The 19,868-nt window shown below is 40.5% G+C and overlaps 1 protein-coding gene across 4 annotated transcripts in view; it reads left to right on the top strand.

Moving 5' to 3' along the window:
- grid2 (glutamate receptor, ionotropic, delta 2) overlaps positions 1–19,868 on the top strand; it is a 651,170-nt gene that overhangs the window by 373,404 nt on the left and 257,898 nt on the right. For all 4 annotated transcript variants that reach the window (XR_013792643.1, XM_079551983.1, XM_079551984.1 and 1 more), the window contains exons 6-8: positions 986–1,159; positions 9,470–9,631; positions 14,143–14,262. Coding sequence is in view for 3 of the 4 variants with exons in the window: in XM_079551983.1 (XP_079408109.1) it covers positions 986–1,159; positions 9,470–9,631; positions 14,143–14,262 (456 nt within the window). In the remaining variant the exon portion in view is untranslated. The remainder of the gene's footprint in view (positions 1–985; positions 1,160–9,469; positions 9,632–14,142; positions 14,263–19,868) is intronic.

Raw genomic sequence — 19,868 nt, 5'->3', positions numbered from 1 at the left:
CAATATAGAAGTAATTCATTTTTGTCAATAGCACCACTACCCCTGACAGGTTTCCCCAGCAGCACTGAAGGGTGGATAAAATGCAGAGGATATGATTTCCTTTGGGAACAATAAAGCATTAGCCTAGTAAACCAGACTGAATGAAAGTTCTATTTCTATTTTCTACACAGTTTGGTCTGGTCACAAAGGGCCTGGTGTACCAAGCCAGGCTCTAAATTGCAAGGAATACTTACAATTAGCACTTGCAATTTTATAGTGTGTTGCACCTGATTTATCATTAAAAACTGTGGCCTTTTAGTGTTTACATAAGACAAATATATCAACTGTACCTGCCTTTTTCCCTACTTAAGCATGCACTATATACAGTGGGTAAAAAAACGTATTTGGTCAGTTTCCCATAGACTTTCGAATGGAATTTGGCCAAATACTTTTTTCCCCACTGTATCTACTAAATGCTTTGTAAATCAGGCCCATAATGTAATATTATGTCCATTTTACTGCAGTGACTTTATGGCTTTGTGGCTTTATGTGGCATATATCCCCATACAAAAAAAAATCCTCAATCAGAAATGACCAGATGAGTAAGATTTATTTATTTTATTTATTGATATCATATTTAATGGAAACAGCATTTTAATTACTCAATATTCTTCAGTGTACCTCCTTTAGGGAAGAGACTGCTGAGTCTACCAGCCAGGCCCAGTCGGCTGAAACAGACTTCACAGACTGTCCACTCCAGCTGCTTAAAGTACTGAACCCCCCATGTTTTAAACGTCTTTAACTTTGCACCAAGGATTTGAGAGTGATACATTTTCATTGTCTCTGTGAATTGACAATACATAATCTTTATCTTTATTATTCAAGTAATAAAGATACTACTAGTTGTTTTTTGTCACATTGAAATGCTTATGTCTGAATATACACAGAATGGAATGTGGAGTGAATTATTTCAGCACCCTAACCCTTTTTCCTCTGCCTCTTTCAGGAGATCACCGACTACGACTTGCAGGAGCTGGTCTTGAAGTCCATCGGCCGCCTGACTGTGGTGCGCCAGACCTTCCCGATGCCCCAAAACACCACTCAGCGCTGCGTCAAGCACAACCACCGAATCAACAACGGCCTGTGCGACCCCAAGAACCCCCGCACCCAGCAGCTGGAGGTGAGCCCGGCCTTTCCCTACAAATCTGGACACTGTACAATATTTATGCGCCGCTCCAGCCTTAAGGGGATTAATAGATCACGCCACTGGCAGCCTCATACATTTGACCATATGTGTGGCCATGTGGTCCTCCCCACAAAAAGCGATTGTGCAAGTGAATTATGGGCGAAATGAACTCAATTACCATAATGTTGAGAAGTGTAGGGCAAAGCATATTTTTGACTAAGAACGGAAGTCTAAAGAGCGCAGGCAAGCCAAAAGTAAAAGGCAGACGTGGGCCAGATGTAAGTTGAGAGTGTATGAAGACGACTTGGCTTGGTTTTCTCAAAATGGCTTACTATACTTTCTATTATTTTCTCGAAGGTAATGGCTGTAGGATTCAATTATTGCAGTTTAGAAAAAGCCCTACATCTGCACATGGGTTGCCATAAAGTGCAGACAAGACACAAGGACAAGTTTCACTATAGCTTGCCATTCCTTATTTGAAAGCTAAGGATGCCCACTGAGCTGTGCACTAGCAATTAGGATAAAAGCTTAGGTCCGAATTAGGACCTATTTAGCGCTTCTTTTGCTTTCTGACCGGCGTGAGAAGTCAGCTTGAGAACTTACTTACTTAATCTTGGAATATACAGAAAAAGAGATGAAATCCAAAGTTACTGTTAGTGAGATTCACCTCAATAATGTGGAATCATTGGCCTCATACCTTTGCAGTATTTTTTATTCATTTCCATTTTCTCTATTTTTAATTGAACTATGGGTCATGTGTTCGCACATGTGACCCTAGTAGAGATTAAATGAATTAAGACGATGTAGCTCTGAGAGAGAGATGGAGAAAAAGGCTCCTCGCTCTACTGTTGTGATGCTTTTAAATGCTGATTACCATATGTTCGATTTGCAATGTCATAAAGGTAAAGGTAGTAAAGGTGCTTTTCATCACGCTGCTGTAACTTTTCCAGCACATGTTAGATGAACAACTTAAGTTTCTCCCTCGCGTTCTGACAGTCTCCCACCTGTTTCAGAAGCTCCTCTCTCTCAGCCCACTGCCTTTATTATTAGTCCGTTTCTTTATTGATAAGTCGTCTGCAGAAGTGTCTGATGTTGTCATTCTCTCGTCTGCCATATAGCTTATGAAGTGAACAGTGGCATTGGCACTACCACGCAGTGCCTCATGGGACATGTAGTTCTAACGTGTTTAATGCAATTTACCAGCAGGCCGCATGTAATATAAATAAGAAATCATCTCGTGGGCACCGAAAAAAACAAAAAAAAATCTCATTTACCAAACCATTATTCACACAGCACACATTATAGATATACTATGGAGATTGTATATGGAGGGGAATGGCTGGATGTTTTGCAAAACACTGTGGTGATATATTGAGACGCCTATATTTAAACTGTGTTGCTGTAATTGCCGTCCAATCAAAACCAACTCAACAACTGCTTGCAGATGCTGCCGACTCTTTAACATTGCGCTCTCCAGTATACTATAATTAACAGCACCTAAATTAAGCATATCGAAGTGCAAAGGCATAATGGAATGGTTGACTCATTTCTCCAGAGAGATAGAGAATGTCCCAGTGGAAGCATAAGCATTAATCAGTCCAGGGGAGGGCACACAGTATAATTGCATAGGCAACTTTGGCACTTCTGTTGTTGAATACTGAGCTATTAAATTGAAATGTCATGCAAAGCATAGCCAAGTGTAATGTGACTTTGTATGTGCACTCCCTGGACACTTTGTAGCAGCAAGCAATAAGTAAACACAAAACCCTTAGCTCAGTGTCTGTGAAGACCACCAGTCAACCAGTTGAACTGACTGCAAAGGGATTTGAAGACGGGGTATTGTGCAAAATCGACTTTTTCAGTTTTTCACAGCTACTTGCTGGGAGACAAGTCGCAACCACTGACTGATAAGGCCTGATCTTCCGCGTGGCGCACAGCTGGTGGTGAGCAAGGCGAACAGGGTCCCCGTTTGAGCCTGCTTTAAAACGAGGGGCGGATCGGTCGAAACAGGAGGAGGGTTAGCCTCAAACTGAGGCTCTGGGTAAGCGTGCAGTAGATGTAAAAAAAATAGCATTTAGACAACATTTCAACATGTTTTAACAAGTTTTGAATTTATATTGTATAGCCTATGAATTTCTTTGCACGTTACTGGGGTAATGTTTATAATGTGGAAAAAAATATGTTTCAATACTACATGTAAAAACCACTTTATACTGCATTTTTACTGACTTTCCAAAATGCTGAAGAGGCGTGAAAAGTTTGGTTACTGTCACTGTTGGTTTTTTGGAAAGAAGAATTTTTGTCCATCTGGTGTCATCACAATCGTGCATTTGACAGAGCGTGCATCAATCCATGTTTTTTTTCTCTTGTTGTAGGAAAGTTTCAGTGTTTGCTTGTCCTTTGGGTCCGAGCGACTTTAGTTAGAAAACAAATAAATGAAGCCAATTTATACAGATACTGTAGGGTGTAATTTCCATTTTATAATCTCCTGGCGCGATGAGAGGACGAAGAGTGCTCTGATTGGCTCAGAGCAGGAACAGAGCACGCCCCCTATGGAGCATTGTGTGGACCTGAAGACAGGGCCTTTAGTAAAGTTCAAAATCGGCAGAAAAATGACATCAACAGGGCACAATAGCTGGGAAATGATGCTCCGTGTCTGTTTTGTATGCCACCTCCACTTGAGCTCATTTCTTCACATTAGATATTTCATATTTCCTTTTCTCATGAACGTGGCGTAGTGCTTCCCACATATTGACCAGTCTATTCTATTCTACTATGGACCTAGAGTCTGAATAAAGATAGAATGATATATGAATAATAAATGGGGTCATCCATGTCATGTTTCAATGTCTTTGAGAGCCCACTGTTCGTCCATACATGTGGCTATATTTTCATCCATTATTTCACGCATTTCAATCCATCACATGAGGCTGTTTTTCCATGCTTTTCTCTCCCTTTCCATTCCTTTTTGTCCTCCAGAATGGCTCTATGTATTCAATTATTATCCTTCTGTGTGCATGTGAGTCACCAAGCTCTCGACAAATAATAGACAATAAGGGAGAGAAACGCTTCCTTATTTGCGTGTCAGGGGCAGAATCGGAAAAAATAAATTCATGTGCTGTTGATTTATGTGTGTGCCCAACAGCCCGAGGGGAGTGCATTGATGAGGCATGGAAGAGGCATGGACACCCGAATGGTGCCTTTAAGGGCCTATATCCTAGCTGAAAGGCTTTATGAGTTTTTAGCCATTTAATAACGTTCACTTGTCAAATGAATACCTGGAATTGTGTTTTCATTCATTTAGGCACATTGAGTTGCCTTGTGTACCAAATGCGCCGTATAAATAAAGTTGCCTTGCCTTGCCTATGTATCTTTGAGGCATCCTAAATGTCTTCCAACAGCTGATGTCATGAAGTGAGAGTGAATTGGCAAATTATTAGAATTCAAATTGCAATATCATTCTGATTTGCTACTAATTGATGACAAACAAAGATCGAAAAAGATAGATAGTGGCTCGAGTCGAGAGAGAACCTATAATGGCAGCTCGGTGTTCTCCGACGAAGCATGTTCCAAAAAAGCAAACTCCGCCCCCTTGTGGCGGGTTGAGCAGTAACATGACTTCTCAGTACTAAAACATTGTTGCCTGGAAAAATGCATCATTTCCATTTCCAAGCAAACAGGAAGAGGCGTGAACCAATCACTGAAGGGCAGGCGTCTGCCATTGATGCGGGAGTTATTAGCAGTAATATTCACGCAGGATTATGAATCACGAAACTCACCTGCTGTTGATTTGTTTTTGGTCATTTACCGCCGATTGGAGACGCACTCGTTCTCTCTCCCGCAGCGTTCTTAGATTGTTATTGAGGGGACTTCTGCGTCCCGTGAGTGACACTGCTCGTGAACAAATCTAATTGCACGGGCTCATTTGAATTTTTGGATGCCGCCAATGGGGGCGTGGGTTCCAGACTGATATCCCTGTGCATAAAATATATCATTCTGGATACCAGGCTAATAACATTGGCCACTGTTGAAGGTCTCCATGCTCAGTGATCAGGTCACTTTATATTGTGTGTTGTCTGTTTTAATGTAACCTAATAGCCTGTCATATATTCAAGGATATTTAGTGTAGAAAAGTCCATAGGACGATTATTTGGTAATCAATTGATCTACCGATTATTTTCACGATTAATCGGTTGACTGTGAATGGTGTATGAAAATTGCTTGAGGACATGTTGATGGAGAAAACTTAAAGTGAATGTTTGTTCTGGAGACTCTAGCGCTAATTCATGATTGGATGAGACACAGATGGATATTTATAAAGTGTACAATGTACAAAACACTACAGCCCCTTACTTTTAAAACAAAGTATAAAATACAACATTTTCATGTAATTTTTGCTCTATTTGAGTCTCTGTTACTAGAAAACGATTAATCGATTAGTAAAATAGTTGTTGACTATTTCAATAATCAATTAGTTGTCGATAAGTTAATCGATAAGTTGGTTCAGCCCTAAAAGTCCATGTCACAGTTACAGTATTAAGAGAAAACCCCATGATACATCTCATTTGCAAAGAGGACCACTCACTTTTTCACTCAGTTGGTATCAGACATCGTGAGATACTTAAACCCCGATAGAAACCCCCGAAGAAAAAAAAGTAACTTTATATTAACAAGACATGTTTTCTAAACCAGGGTTGAACTGCATTGACGTTTGAAAACAAAAAGAACAGCTCCCGAATCTTATTTGAATTTTCCTTTTGCTCAATGTGCTGTGTTGATTGGAGACATGGTTAATACAGCGCCTTTGTAATTCAAAGCTAGCGTTGGAGCTTGTGGCCCTTGAAGCATCAAATAACGCGTCAAATAAGGCTTTGTGTCCTAATTTGAATGAAGTGCTCCTCAAGTGTGAAAAGCTATTATCAAAAATCAAGCCCTTTTGAATGTATTTAATATTTGCGGACCTCGTGTCCGGTTGCGTGTTTTGAGGGTTAGTTGAACTGCATTTTGTGGCATAGAAAGAGATGAGATGAGAGAAAGAGATTTATATTTGTCGCAAAGACGACATGTCGGTGAGGTGGGAATAGGACAGAGGAGGTTTGCTCATTTAAATTCAACTTTTGTGTTTTTCCACATCACATCTACACAAAGAGTGGGGTTCAAAGTAGAGCTGAGAATACAATTTCCCTGCCCCACTCCACTTTCTTAGCATGTAAAAAGCTGCTAACCTTGTAATTTAGACCTCTATTAAGTCGAGGAAAGAGCCATACGGATTTCTGAAGTCTCAAGCTGTTTTACAAAAGTTATGCTGAGGACACAACTATACAGTATCTAATACCAGCAGAAACATGAATGTGACATTTCAAACTTTCATAATGGCACTTTGGTCAAAAACAACTGTCAGCAACGAGTTCACACCTTCTTGTCCAAGGGTGTAATTGGACCACCTTTTTTAGTATGTAACTGTTGCCTTGGTTACATACGTTTAGATACATAGCCTCAAGGGAAAATAAGTAACATTAATTAGTTTTGTTGCTTATGTGAACAAGGCTATAAATACAAAGCTCTTCCTTGATTTATTTTTACTCCATTATTGGGCAAATATAAATGACTAAATGAAAAAACCTTTTTTTCTGTAGACCATTGGTTCCCAAAATTGTAAAACAAATATAACTATCTAAGACAAGGTACCCCGATATCGTTTTTCTGACGTGCATGATTTGTCCACATTCTGCTGTCAGTAGCTACACGTATGTTTGATTGGCATTCCAGACACATTCATTGTAAAAAGGCATTAAAAGTAGATTTGAAATCCAATCACATCTAGAAAATAAATTGAAAATCTCTGAAGGATTTAGTATTTTGGGCCGATTTCCTACCATCATTTTTGAAACCCCATTGGATGGAGGAGATGAGGACAGTTTTAATCTACATGTTTAAGTGAGGACGCATTAGTATGGGGGGTCGCCTGTCTGTCAGACCCCCGAGGAGGAGAGCGAGGGGCAGAGAGATGTGGCATATGTATGTGTGTGTGTGTGTGTGTGTGTGGGGTGGGGTATAGTCTGATGAACTGAAGAGACGATCAGCTCCGTGGTCAGAGAGTGGCCCAGAAGCGCAATTTCACACTGCACTGAAGCACATCAAGCCCGCCTGACCACACACACACTCACACACGGTTGGGTTTAAGTGTTTTGTAAGGACATTACATCGACGTTTGTTCATTTTGTAGATCATAACTTCAACTGGAATGACCACTACCTATGCCTTAACCTGGATGAGCCTCCACCATTCTCAAATTGGGGCCTGGTTGCGATCGTTGAAATTCACTAATAATGAGTTTATTGACACATTTTGTGATGATCTTTACTTAAGCATTTGTAATTGTTGGAGAAGAAAAATCACTCAGAAGAATTGATTGAAATGTATTGTCTGAAGGTTGCCCCCCTCTGCTCGAAGTATTGGGGAAAAACGTTACCAAGAACAAAACCTCAGACCAGCTTGATAGAAGTCAGAAAGGCCAAGGAGCAGCTTAGCAAAGAGGGAAAGAAAGTTTGAATGTGAGCATTGATTTTGTCTGAATGATTCCTTCTGTGCTCATTATTCCTGATCATGTTGTACTGACTAACCACCACTTTTATTCTCAAGGTTTCTTTCCTTTGCCTAGTATTATAAAAGGTAAATGCTGATTATTGGGAAAAGTCAGTCTGCCGAACAGCTTGACGCATTGAAAGTGTCGCAAATTAGAAGGTCTTTCAAATATACCATTGTGCGCCGAACAATGGATGCATATTACCCGCTTAAGAAAAGTATTCAATAGCTTAGCCTGCAGGTTCTCCATAATTGACTTCCATCATTGTTGGAGCCATGCGTTGTTGAAGAAGTTCAAGGTTCCATGATTACCATTCAAGCGATGTGTGGAAAACGCACAATGTCAAACGAAACATTGATCTTTTTGAGTTTTCTAACATTTCTTGGTGTTCCTTGGTGGTTTTAGGTTTTTCGTCAAGAGATTGGGTTGATTTGTATTATTTTCATTTTATTTGTTTGCTTATTTGGTCAGAACAGTTCATGTAAATGAACACACGCAAATGAACACACGCACACAAAAACAAGCCACGCTGGATTGTAGCTATGGACTAATTTCCATTCGCAATCTCAAACACTCTCTCAGTCAACCTGGCCTATTGTACATGTTTTTGGTGGTAGGAGAAACCGGAGTACCCAAAGGAAACCTATGCAGACATGGGGAGAACATGCAAACTCCACACAGAAAGGCCCTGGGGATTGACCCTTGGAACTTCGAGCAGTGAAGCACAAGCGCTAACCGTTGTACCACCGTGCTGGGTATTTTTTAAAGTTTACTTGTAGTTTATTGAGAAGCCCTTTTGCTCTTGACTGGGCTCAGGAGCTATTCTGCCTGGTCGTCTGGCATGTTTTGCTTCTATCTTCAGAAGCTTCTTGTTTTTGTAGCACAGGGTAAAGCAAGTCGTCTTGGCTGCCAGCCAGTCTTTGACCTTGTCAAACGATGGGAGGCCAAATCTGCCCATGCCAGAAAACTAAATGACCAATTTCTACTGACATAGATTCATAATCATATAAAAGGGGAGGTCTAGGTCCTCCCTAAGAAATGACAAACAAATAAGAAATTACATAATTCCACTTCTTTTTGAAAATAGATGTTTGTGTGCAGTTATATTTCTAATCCTCTTGGGAGGCTGAAGATATATGTTTGAGGACCTTTATATCGCGATGTCATCACGTCCAGGGCTGTAGTAGGCAATTTAATGTTTTACATAAATAATAATAGTTCTAAGATGGGCAAAAACAATGTTCACAAACAGGGCATTGCTTCCCTTGCGCTGTAACAGATCGTCAATTTTATTAAACAGCATTAGAGGCCTGGATGCATCAGCTGTTGCCCACCATTCACCAAAACCATCGGCAAGTAAACAACAACTGCAAGGCAGCTACTGCACCCAGTCCTGAAGGGAGGGGTCAGGACTGCCTCAGAAGTGGAATGCAATCTTATTTTATTGATAATTATATTCTTCAGTGAGCAGAGTTTAAATAGTGAAATGTTACACGGTGTGACTTCAAGAACGAAAGATTTTTTTCCCCAACTTCCATTGTGAAGCATTTGCCGAACACTGTGAACAGAGATACCATACACAACAGGTTGGAAAGCATGGAAAGCTTTTCCGGAACTGATCATGATTGGTTTACAAAACGTTTACGCCCCTTTCTATCAATTCTAACAATATTTCTTGCTTTCTTATGGCTGACTCTTCTTCTTGTGCTTCTTCCTAGATTACCAACAGGTACGTCTACGACTCGGTGCTGCTCCTGGCCAACACCTTCCACAGGAAACTCGAGGATCGGAAATGGCACAGCATGGCCAGTCTGAGCTGCATCCGCAAGAACTCCAAGCCCTGGCAGGGAGGCAAGAGCATGCTGGAGGCCATCAAGAAGGTAATAAAAATTTAATGAGTCGAAATCACAGTTGTGCTGGTCGCAGCTTATTACAAATGAAAGTCTTCTGCAAACAATACAGAGGAAAAAATATGTTGAGATCTTTTACAAAATCATTCAGCCAAGTGTATTGAATGGAAAATTCTTACTAGTTAAAAATATTCTAGTTTGCTAGCACTTCTGTCTTAAAATAAGGAGGTTCCAGGTTCAGTACTGAGCTTACATTTTGTCTGCATAGGTTTCTTCTCGTCATAATTTCTGCCACTAAAACAGCAGGACAACTTTTATCTGTGAACAAAATTAAAAAAGTGTGAGGGACTTTTATGAACTTAAACCGTCTTATGCTCACTCCTCCCCGTTTACGATAATGACCACGGCCGTGGGGAATTCATGGCGGATTTACAGACTCCCCCTCCCCAGCTCTGACGAAGCATGTTCCTAAAAAGGACATACGGGCGGGATTTTCACGTTCGTGGTCAAAAAGCGGGGCAGCCAGCGGCCATTGACTTAAACATGCACATAAACATGTTTCTAGCCTCCTGACCCAATCTCAGCATCTGGAGCCCTACGCTATACCTAGGTGTGACGTTTACGCTCATCCTGGGTTAGGCGTAAGTCATTTTAACATGAGATTTTACATGAGATGGGCAGCGGCTGACAGACAGCCAACCTGTTCTCTCCCTGCAGATGTGGCTCTGATTCAGCAGGGCTGACCACCGTTTTTACTGAGATATGTTCTTACCTGAGCTTAGATGAGTTGACATATACCTGTCTGGTCTGCGCTCAGTCATGCAAATGTTGTTAGCGTTTAGCCTCTCCCAGCAAAAGTATAGCCTCAAACTGGAGTGAAGTTAGAAGCAACCGAGCTGTTCCACGTTTTCCCTATTTAAATATAGTCATGTGAGCCTTTACACTATCTATGTAGTTACACAAAATTAACCATGTCGATTTTCTAAGCGGATAAAAAGGGCACTATATTGTGGGGCGTAATAACAACTGGAGTACTTTGACGATATCACTGCGTGGAAGTCGAAGCACTCCAGGTGTTATTACGCCTCACAATATAGTGCCTGTTTTTATCCACTTAGAAAATCGACATGGTTAATTTTGTTTAACTAGACTTGGATCGTGTAAAGGCTCAGATAACTGTATTTAAATAGGGAAAACGTGGAACAGCTTGGTAGCTTCTAACTTCACCCCAGTTTGGGGCTTTGCTGGGAGCAGCTGAACGCTAACAACATTTGCGTGACTGAGCGCAGCCACAAAGACCATACAGGTATATATCAACTTGTCTAAGCTAAGGTAAGAACATATCTCGGTATGTGAAAAACGGTGGCCTCTTTCTTTTAAGCTTTGACCTTAAAACTCTTAAAAAGTCAAGACTGCAAAATAAAATGAGACCACCTGCTGCTGGAATATCAGGGTTCTGCTAAAAGCAAGTGAATGCTTCCTAAAAATGAAACACCTCTTTATCCAGCCACAGAAACTCCTTTTATGTGTGCCACTATTCCTCTATTTAGCCGAAAGCCTTTGTATACTTGAGTTAAAATACATGGGTAAACAAAGGAACTAGTGATGTTTCTTGGCAGCAACTACAGAATTCCCTGTTTTAACGTGAAGGCCAGGTGCAGCTACGACAGGTCATACACCCAGCTGGTGCACTCCGCCCTCAGTGCTGCACTGCTACACTATCTTCTCCTGTGCTTGGGCCAAGTAGACACATTCCCACAGGGGCATACCGAAAAAAAGGCCTTGCTTTGATTTGTTCTGCCTTTGAGATTCAAATATTTTTTTTTTCTGCAAACTGCTTCATTCTGAACCTAAGCTAAAATGTCAAACCGTGAAAAAAAAAGAAAAGAAAAATCTCTTCACAAATGCTCTATCAATAGTCCCTTCTGCTGATTTCCTGAACTTTTAGCAGACACGCTGTCTTGCCCCGCAGCTGTGATTTTGTGAAACTGTTTTTCACCTTGAGATTAGGCTGCACTTTAGCAGCGCTTTCATCACTCTTAAATCCAGTTGGATCGATGCCCCGTGTTTTGATATCAATAAAAAACTACTTGAGGGATGGCACTGCAGCTGAATGATGAAGCCAAGTGAAATGCTAATTCAGGATTAGCGTCAGTAGACAACAATGAACGAGGGTGTCTTTAATATCTATCTGAGTGCTTCACCTTGAGATCAGGCGAGCATTTAGCGACGCCGTCATCACACTGATAGCTGTTGTGCTAATAGAGTTGACTTCTACACGTCGCTATAGCTACTATTTGTGAGCAGAACCGCAGAGCTACACAAGACAGTTTCTAGATTTGTGGGGGACAAAAGCATCATCAAATAATCGTTATCAATCACTGGGGTTTTTCAACTTAGTTTTCTCTTGTTTTCTAATAAATTAGGACCTTAATATTTTGACATACAACATAGTTTGTCTTTAAGCTAATACATTCCCATGAGGAATAAGGCATTTACTTATGGATAATATATTCAAAACCCATTGGCAGGTCTTTTTTACAGGGTATATCGCAAGTTTCCAGATCCTATTGTGCATGTTTTAGTGATAGCTAAACAAGACATTAGGAAAACATGTAAACTCCACACAGAAAAGCCACCTGGGAATCAAACCAAGGACCAGACTCAGAGTGCAAGTGAGGCCCCACTTTGCTTTATGTTATTAGTGACGTTACCTCTAGACTTCTTAAATATTTTAGTTTTTAAAGATGGTCATTTGTTAGAGTGCACGCTGCAGTTTATATGACACTGCATAAGTTCAGCAGCAAGGGGGGAGGGATATGTATGTGGAATAAAGATCTCACATAAATATCTTCTATCTTATTCATTCATTCTATCGTCTTTGAATGAGACATTGTTGTAGTACTACAAACCTTAGCAGCATCTATATTGCCTGGCCAGCCATCCACTCCTGCTTTTTAACAGATACTGCAGGGCTATCTGCAACTTTGCTAACAGACAATCACATTTTGAAAAGTTGTATATTGATCAAATCACAGACCACGTCTTCATGAGACCGGAAGATCAAATTAACCATTAGCAAAATATTTTCATAAATGTACTGAAATGTTCCTGCGTAGATGTTGATGCTTCATCTTGTCTGAAAGCATTGTATTCTTGTTGTCATCTAAAAAGTATTTTTGTCCCGTTCCAAATCATTTGTGTTAAATTCTCCTACGTTTAAAATCTTGTTGCTAATAACTCGGTTTGTGGGAAAACCATGTCTTTTTTTTTTGCCATAGTTGTTTCTGCTCCTTTACCACTAACGTCCTTGTTTTCATAATATGCTGTATGCCGTTTGCATTATATCCGGTTTTCTCTGATTGGTTAATATACTTGTCAATCACACCCATTGGGAATTCAAAGAAATCTCCTCTGATCCCAGACTTCACATCTCTGTAAAGAATTGGAAACGCATGTATTCTGGCTGACCAGGCTAGCATCTATAAGCAAATACGAGATTACAAGAAGCACTGAGCAGTATCCACGTGGATTTGACTGTTGCTAAGCTGACACAGTGCTCAAAGAAAACATATTATCTGGGAGACTAAACAACGATACAATTACAAAGCATAATCTAATATGCTGTTAGAGAGATCAGCAATTAACACTTGTTAATATAGCTAATATGATATTGAAAATACACAGTTTGAGAGTAAGCTAACAGTTGCTTATACTTGTGGTCAATAGTCCATGCAAATAATTCCCCATAACCGCATCATGTGCAAATTTATAAGCAGTGATTGCAATGAAATGTCAAAACAATCTGGCGGCCGCGACACAACCATCTTTCACCAAAGAAAAAAAAAGAGTGGTGCGCACTGAATGGGTGCTGCTGCCGGATGCTCTCTCATCAAATGCAATTTCTCCATCTGTGAGATCAATAAAGTACCATCTTATCTTATCTTATCTTATCTAAGCATGTTTCACCCCAGTCTGTAGTGTTGGCATCCCTTGTTAAACCTGCTTGGCATGCTTGGATTGGAAACTGAAAGAATAAGGTACTAAGTGTCAGTGCCCATGTGTTAGCACGGAGTGGAAAACCCTGAAAGCTTTGTGGATGTGCGCCGACTGCAGCCGAACGACCTCTGCGTGTGAAATAGTGAGACCTAACCTGCTCCACAGTGACTCACATTTAACTATCTCACACCTCTCTCCTCTGTCTCTACTGGACTCAGAGCCAGTGTCACGGAGGACTCACCACCATCCCCGAGGGAGGGCACAGCGGCATGTGGGGGCGAACACGATCCAACACAGCACTTTGGCTGCACTCATATCAAAAGACAAGGACCTTTGGCTTCAGAAATGCCATGTAAACTCTCCAAGTCACAACCTAACTTTTACGAATTAACATGATTTTAAATTGTGCCTACCTTTCCCAAAAGCCTTGTTTTAAAGCCTTGTGTTAAAGCTACATCTATGCTGCCAGTAATGTCCAGGGTTTTTAAACTTTCCATTAAATACCTAAATGTTGGCAACTATTCTCTGTATTTGTTTTCCAGCTTGGAGTTAGCGGCCTGACCAGTTTCCTGGAGTTCACCGACAATGGCACCAACCCCAACATCTTCTTCGAGATCCTGGGAACCAACTACGGAGAGGACCGAGGCCGCGGAGTCAGCAGGGTGAGTGCCAAGCAATCTGCATGCTATGGTGGTCATCTCAGGTGTTTATATTTAGATGTTACTTTAAATTAATATCTGCTTGAAGTGACTAAAGATGAATGCGGTATAAAGCTGCCATTTAGTCTTATTGAACTGGACTGGCAAAACGTTCCTATGTCATCTGGAATGTTGACATCTTGTAAAATTAAAGCAGAACTAAGTAACCTAGAGGCCATAAGCGCCACTGCAGGTGTCGTAGCATGTTGCATTTTAAAGTAGCGCTAGTCTGCAGTTAGCTTTGCCCGTTAGCCTGTTAGCTTCTTCATCGTGATTCAGGAGGCAGGGAAGTTGCAAGGGTGGTTTTCTGGGCAGAGACACCAGGGGGAGATGAAAGACCCCCCCAATCATCCCATTAACACTTGTATTACCCCGAGAGGAACTACGAAAAGAGTTTATTAAGGTAAACAAGTTACTTAGTGGAACACTGTGGAACATTGGCCAGGTTATTTAAACTGTTGTAAAACTCAAAACGACAAAGCATTTGAAATTTGACCGTATACATTTAAATGTTATTGAGCTACCTGTGATCAAATGTAAGAAGCAACATTTCCATTAAGACAACCTGTTGATGTCCTGCTCCCAGAAATAAAGAGGGCGAGTCCATTCACTATAAAGACACATGATTTCTTCTTTTTTCACAAACATAAACTCATATTTTCTTGTACTTTATTTATATGGCACGATGTTGTGCAGTATGGCTGCATGCAGTACGCTCGATAGAGACATCTGGATGTGCAGGTGTTGTGTGTACAGTACTTGAGGCCCATTCATAAGCCTGCTCATTGCCTATATGGTCGGTATACCGGAGGGATCCACTCACGCGGATAGCAAAGTGCCTGTGATTATAGATAATGCACTTAAGACATCGACGCAGCGCAGCGTGCCATCTCCCACGAAATGAATCTTCAAAGCGCAGCGTAATTACATGAAAGCACTGTTCCCTAATCAGGGAGCATAATGATATTTGAGGGCGCGGAGTCACTGGTGAAGATGGTGTCCTCCATGCTAAACTGGCCTTCTGTTGGGGCCTAAACATTCGTCATTACCACCGATTTGCCACTTCACCTGCATGAGGAAGGTGGGAGGCAGTGAGTGCTTTTAGAAGCGGCTGGAAACAGAGCCATTACATGCTGGAGAATCTAACAAGGTTATAGGTCAAAGGTTCTTCATGTAAGCCCACGTGTGTCCTTATTCCGAGCGGAGGTGGGAGCATCAGGGATTATGTCACGGTGAAGGGGAAAATGCTTTTCAAAGGTTAATTAAGATGGTAGGTGTCACTTTGCTTCCCTGGAAACGGGAAATACGGTCTTGACATTAACAATGCATTTTCAACCAGTAGATACTTCAACAGACGCTGAAAAACAATTTAGTTTCATAGACCCTGGTAAGCGATGAGATGAATGTTAATGTATTTTTCGTTTTTAAAGGCACACTGTAGAACATTCCAGGTCATAATGGTCCCAAGAGCAACACTATGAGCTAGACACGGTAACTGGTGGTACAGTCAAAGCAATAGAGGCCTGTGGCACGTACAAAAAGTGCATTTGCTTCAATAATTATAGAGTGATTGCAGATGGTATTACAGCGCGACAACAGAAACAAAACAGGCCAAGTGTCAATGTTGAATTATATAATTTGTTTTGACATTCATTGAGCACACCGTTTAGAATGAAAGTGATGCACGAAGGGAAAGTTTTGTAAGCTCTCAGTCATACAGGAATTTCTCATCCTAGACAAAGATCTAGTTATCTTGAATTAAAGACTTCTCACTTCTCACCTGAAAGGCTTCCTGAGTTTATCTACTCATCCCTTGGTCTTGTTGTAAAGGTTTTCATTTGTCATATTTATTTTGTTAATGTTGTACTTATCTTACTTACATCACTTTACTTCTTGCACTTCACTGACCTCACTTCCTGCTCCTCCTCTCTCATTTTGGATTGGTTCCCCAGTAATTTGGTTAACTACCCTCACCTGTAAGAGGTCTTACGCCAAACCGGATGAGCGTCAGAGTCTGCCATGACGAGATGCTTCCGAATTGTCAGTTATGAAGGAGTTAGGAAAAGGAGCCTCGATGCTAACTATCATAGCCACTTTAGCATAGGGACCTCTGGTGCTAACTCACCGGTGATTAGGAGCTATGTGCCATCCCATAAGCCACTGCACCAATCCCCCCACCCCCTCTGCCCCACCCTATAGTGATTCATGCACAACCACTGTTGATTGACGGGAGCACATTTAATAATAAAACAAATAATACTAAAAAAAAGTTTATGCACAAGCCAAACTTTATAAAAGTGACAAAATACATGTTGTCGTCACCACAGCTCAGTCACATGTCAGTGTGTTAAAGAGCCGCCTCTGTAAATGGTTTAAATGAAGACAGTTTGTGCTTTTGTTTTCATTTTGTATAAACTTTAGCCACATGGATCATGTGCTACTGTAGCTTAGCTAAAGGGAAATGTGATGGCTCATTTGGATTTTATTTCTCCTTAAATGTCTTTTTTTTGACACTATGTTGTTGTTGTTGTACACTATACAGTAGGGGGCGACATGCGCTTTTGTTTGGCCTGCACTCCACCAATAACTGTAAAAGAAGAAGAAAAACAGCTCTTGGTGATGTCACTTCCCCTCACTAACTACTAACTACATAGAGATCTAACAGTTGACCCCATGAAAGGTTAAGGATTAGCTGCTAGTGTGTAGTACTTAGAGGTTACAATTTGATGGTTTTGGACACAGCCTATAAGAAGCCTGCACCCACTTACCTTCCTCCTTTGTTGACTTTGACACGGGGTGGCTGCTGTCATTTGTATGGCTTGATTCCTTGATACATGGCAGCCTGTGTGTGTCTATGTGCCCCAAATCCTTTGTCCATTAAATATTGTTGAGCTGCTTCTGCATCTACTGGTTTTTGTGCATTCTGACCGATGCCCCATGGGGATAGTTCACATCCTCTGAATCTCAAAGTATCCTCATCATCATCATTGGGAAGTGTTAGTCTTCCCATTTTTCTATTCCTTGCAGATGGTTTTGGCAGTTTTGTGTGACAAGGGTTTCCTCGAAAAACATGTCAGTTATTTTTCCTCAATCAATAATAAATCACCCCTCGACATATGCGCATCAACTTCCATAACATATGAAGTCAAATGTATTTCTCTTGTACACTTGTGCCGCTCTCTGTCTCTTAACTGATAATGAGTGCGCCGCATGCATTTTGTATAAGACTCGACAAATGTAAATAATGAAAAACTGCATGCACCATAAGGCACTCTTTTCTATGGAGTCAATGCTGTTTTGTCAATATAATAGAATTATAAGAAGAAAATGTTAAATACAATGTAAATGTATTTTTATTTTTTGTATTTAAAATCTGCTATCCCTGCATTTTGGCTTGTTTGGAAATTTTAAGAGCTCAGAGCATATGATCATGATTTTAGTGCTAATGGGAAACAGCAGTAATGCAATTTAGCCTCTCCCTTAAGCTAACTATTGGCAATTATACAGATTAGCCCTGGTTAACATGGATTTGCCTTGTATCTGTTTATAATGTAGTAAGTTAATAGGTTTAGTTTGAATATAGTCCTTGATCATCACAGCAATGGAGGTTATATGTCTTTTCCAGGTCTGCGTAGGTCTGCGAACTAAAAACATATTCAAAATAGGCCCCCCCCCCCCCTGCGGCCAAGATTGCCCTGAAAAAGAGATTCTGAATCACAGTAGGACTTTTCCTGTTTCAATTAGTGTAAAATTAAGTGATGTAAGAAAAAACAGGCTAGTCATATTTGGTTTGTTTTTTGATCTTTGTACTAGTTTGTTGTTGCTTTCTCTGTGTGGATGTATCATAAGCTTATCTATCTCACCTTACTTAAATGTGATGTAGTTTTACCAGAATCCAGGAGTAAAGATGATGTTTTGGTAAGGGTTTTGTTTGACCTAGTTTACTTCATCTGCGACTGTGATTTTCAGCTTTTTTCAAAACAAAAATGCTATGTTTGATTTTAATTTCCTTATTTTATTGTGTAATGTATAGTACATTTCCCTCTTACTTTTTTCAATTTCACAGGTTCATTTTATATGCATTTTAGCAGTTATAATCAACAGCTGAATACTCCATCGCATATATACAGTATATATTTCTTTGCCATTGTGGCTGCAGATACAGTCAAACGCCTCCTGACATTGGAGCATGTAGCACGCTCTTAACAACAGCGCTGTAGACTCTTTTCCTGCATTACCCCCTGACACTCATATGGACTGACATTAATTGTCATGCAAAGCCAAAAGGGCTAGCCCAAGCAATTGGAAACATGTCAGGAAATTTATGCAAATGTGCGTATTGCATTTCATGGGCTTGTGTGGCCAATCCTCTTATCTGTGACCATTACTGTGTCTGTCCAGTGTGGAGGCTACATTAAGCTTTCATGTGTGGAAGAGAAGCATTACAAAGATGTAATGAAAGGAATATTTTCATGGATGACGCCAGCAGTCCGAGGTCCCGGGAGAAGTCACTTGGTGTAATTCAGCATGTATGTCACATGGCATGGGTGCAGTGTAATTGAAGGTGACCCCAATTTAAACCCACATGCCATTTCCAGGACATTGATTCTCCTACTTTTGATGGGACAATCTTAGCTCTGTGGTGTTATAGCAGGAGACAGGGCTGTTGTTTTCTTTTGTCACAAGTAACTCAAGGCTTTTGTTGGTTTCATGTCTTTCTTCTTCTACTGCACCTGCTCAGTAGAACCACATGCTCAGTACTATTTACATATAAATGCATCAGTGTTTAAAGGTTTGGTTTCAGGTCGTCTCTACAGTAGAGTTGTATGTGTGTTATTCTAGGTTGTCGACACAATTACACTCCCAAATAAGTACCAATCAGTCACACTGTATGATTTACTCCATAATTAATGTCAAATTTATTTTCATAACAAATCATCATCAGTCAGTATGCGGCCCTCACCCCTTTTCTAAATAGAGCTTAATGTTGATACATTTCGGAGAGTTACATTTCTTATGCTTGAAAGGCCCAGACCTAACCTTCCTATTGCATTTCTAAAATTTGCATTTCTAAAAACACATTCCACAGCTTCAGAACAAATCTGTGCTTTACTGTCATGGTAATGTGAGCAATAACAATCAGCCTGCTAGTTCACAGTCGATAAAAAGGCTTTATAATTTAATTCGCCTGGCTTTTTTAACGTTTGCTTTCTACAATATATTGAAGCACAAAAAATGCGATTCAATTACGAGAAAAAATCCATTAGAGGGTCTTTCAATAAAAAAGTGCTTCATACTTGTACTAACATCTTAGCCTGCTTGTACTGTAAATTACAATAATTAATTGTCAAGAAAATAGCAGGACCACAGCGGTTTTGAATTTTAGTTATGTAAAAAACACTAACCAAGGTGGTAAAGCTAGCAGTGGAGAAACCATTCAAAAACAAGCTACAAATAAAAATGATGGTAGCTGCTTTAAAAAAACTAAGTGTTCAAAACCACACAGGTTACGGCTACGGAGTTTATTCAACCTTTTTCAGGAAGAGGCCACTCAGCTGTTTTTTTCTCCG

Source organism: Gobius niger (genome assembly GCF_951799975.1).
Source record: "Gobius niger genome assembly, chromosome: 1".
Taxonomy (NCBI): Eukaryota; Metazoa; Chordata; class Actinopteri; order Gobiiformes; family Gobiidae; genus Gobius; species Gobius niger.
This window is presented reverse-complemented; position numbering and strand designations above follow the sequence as displayed.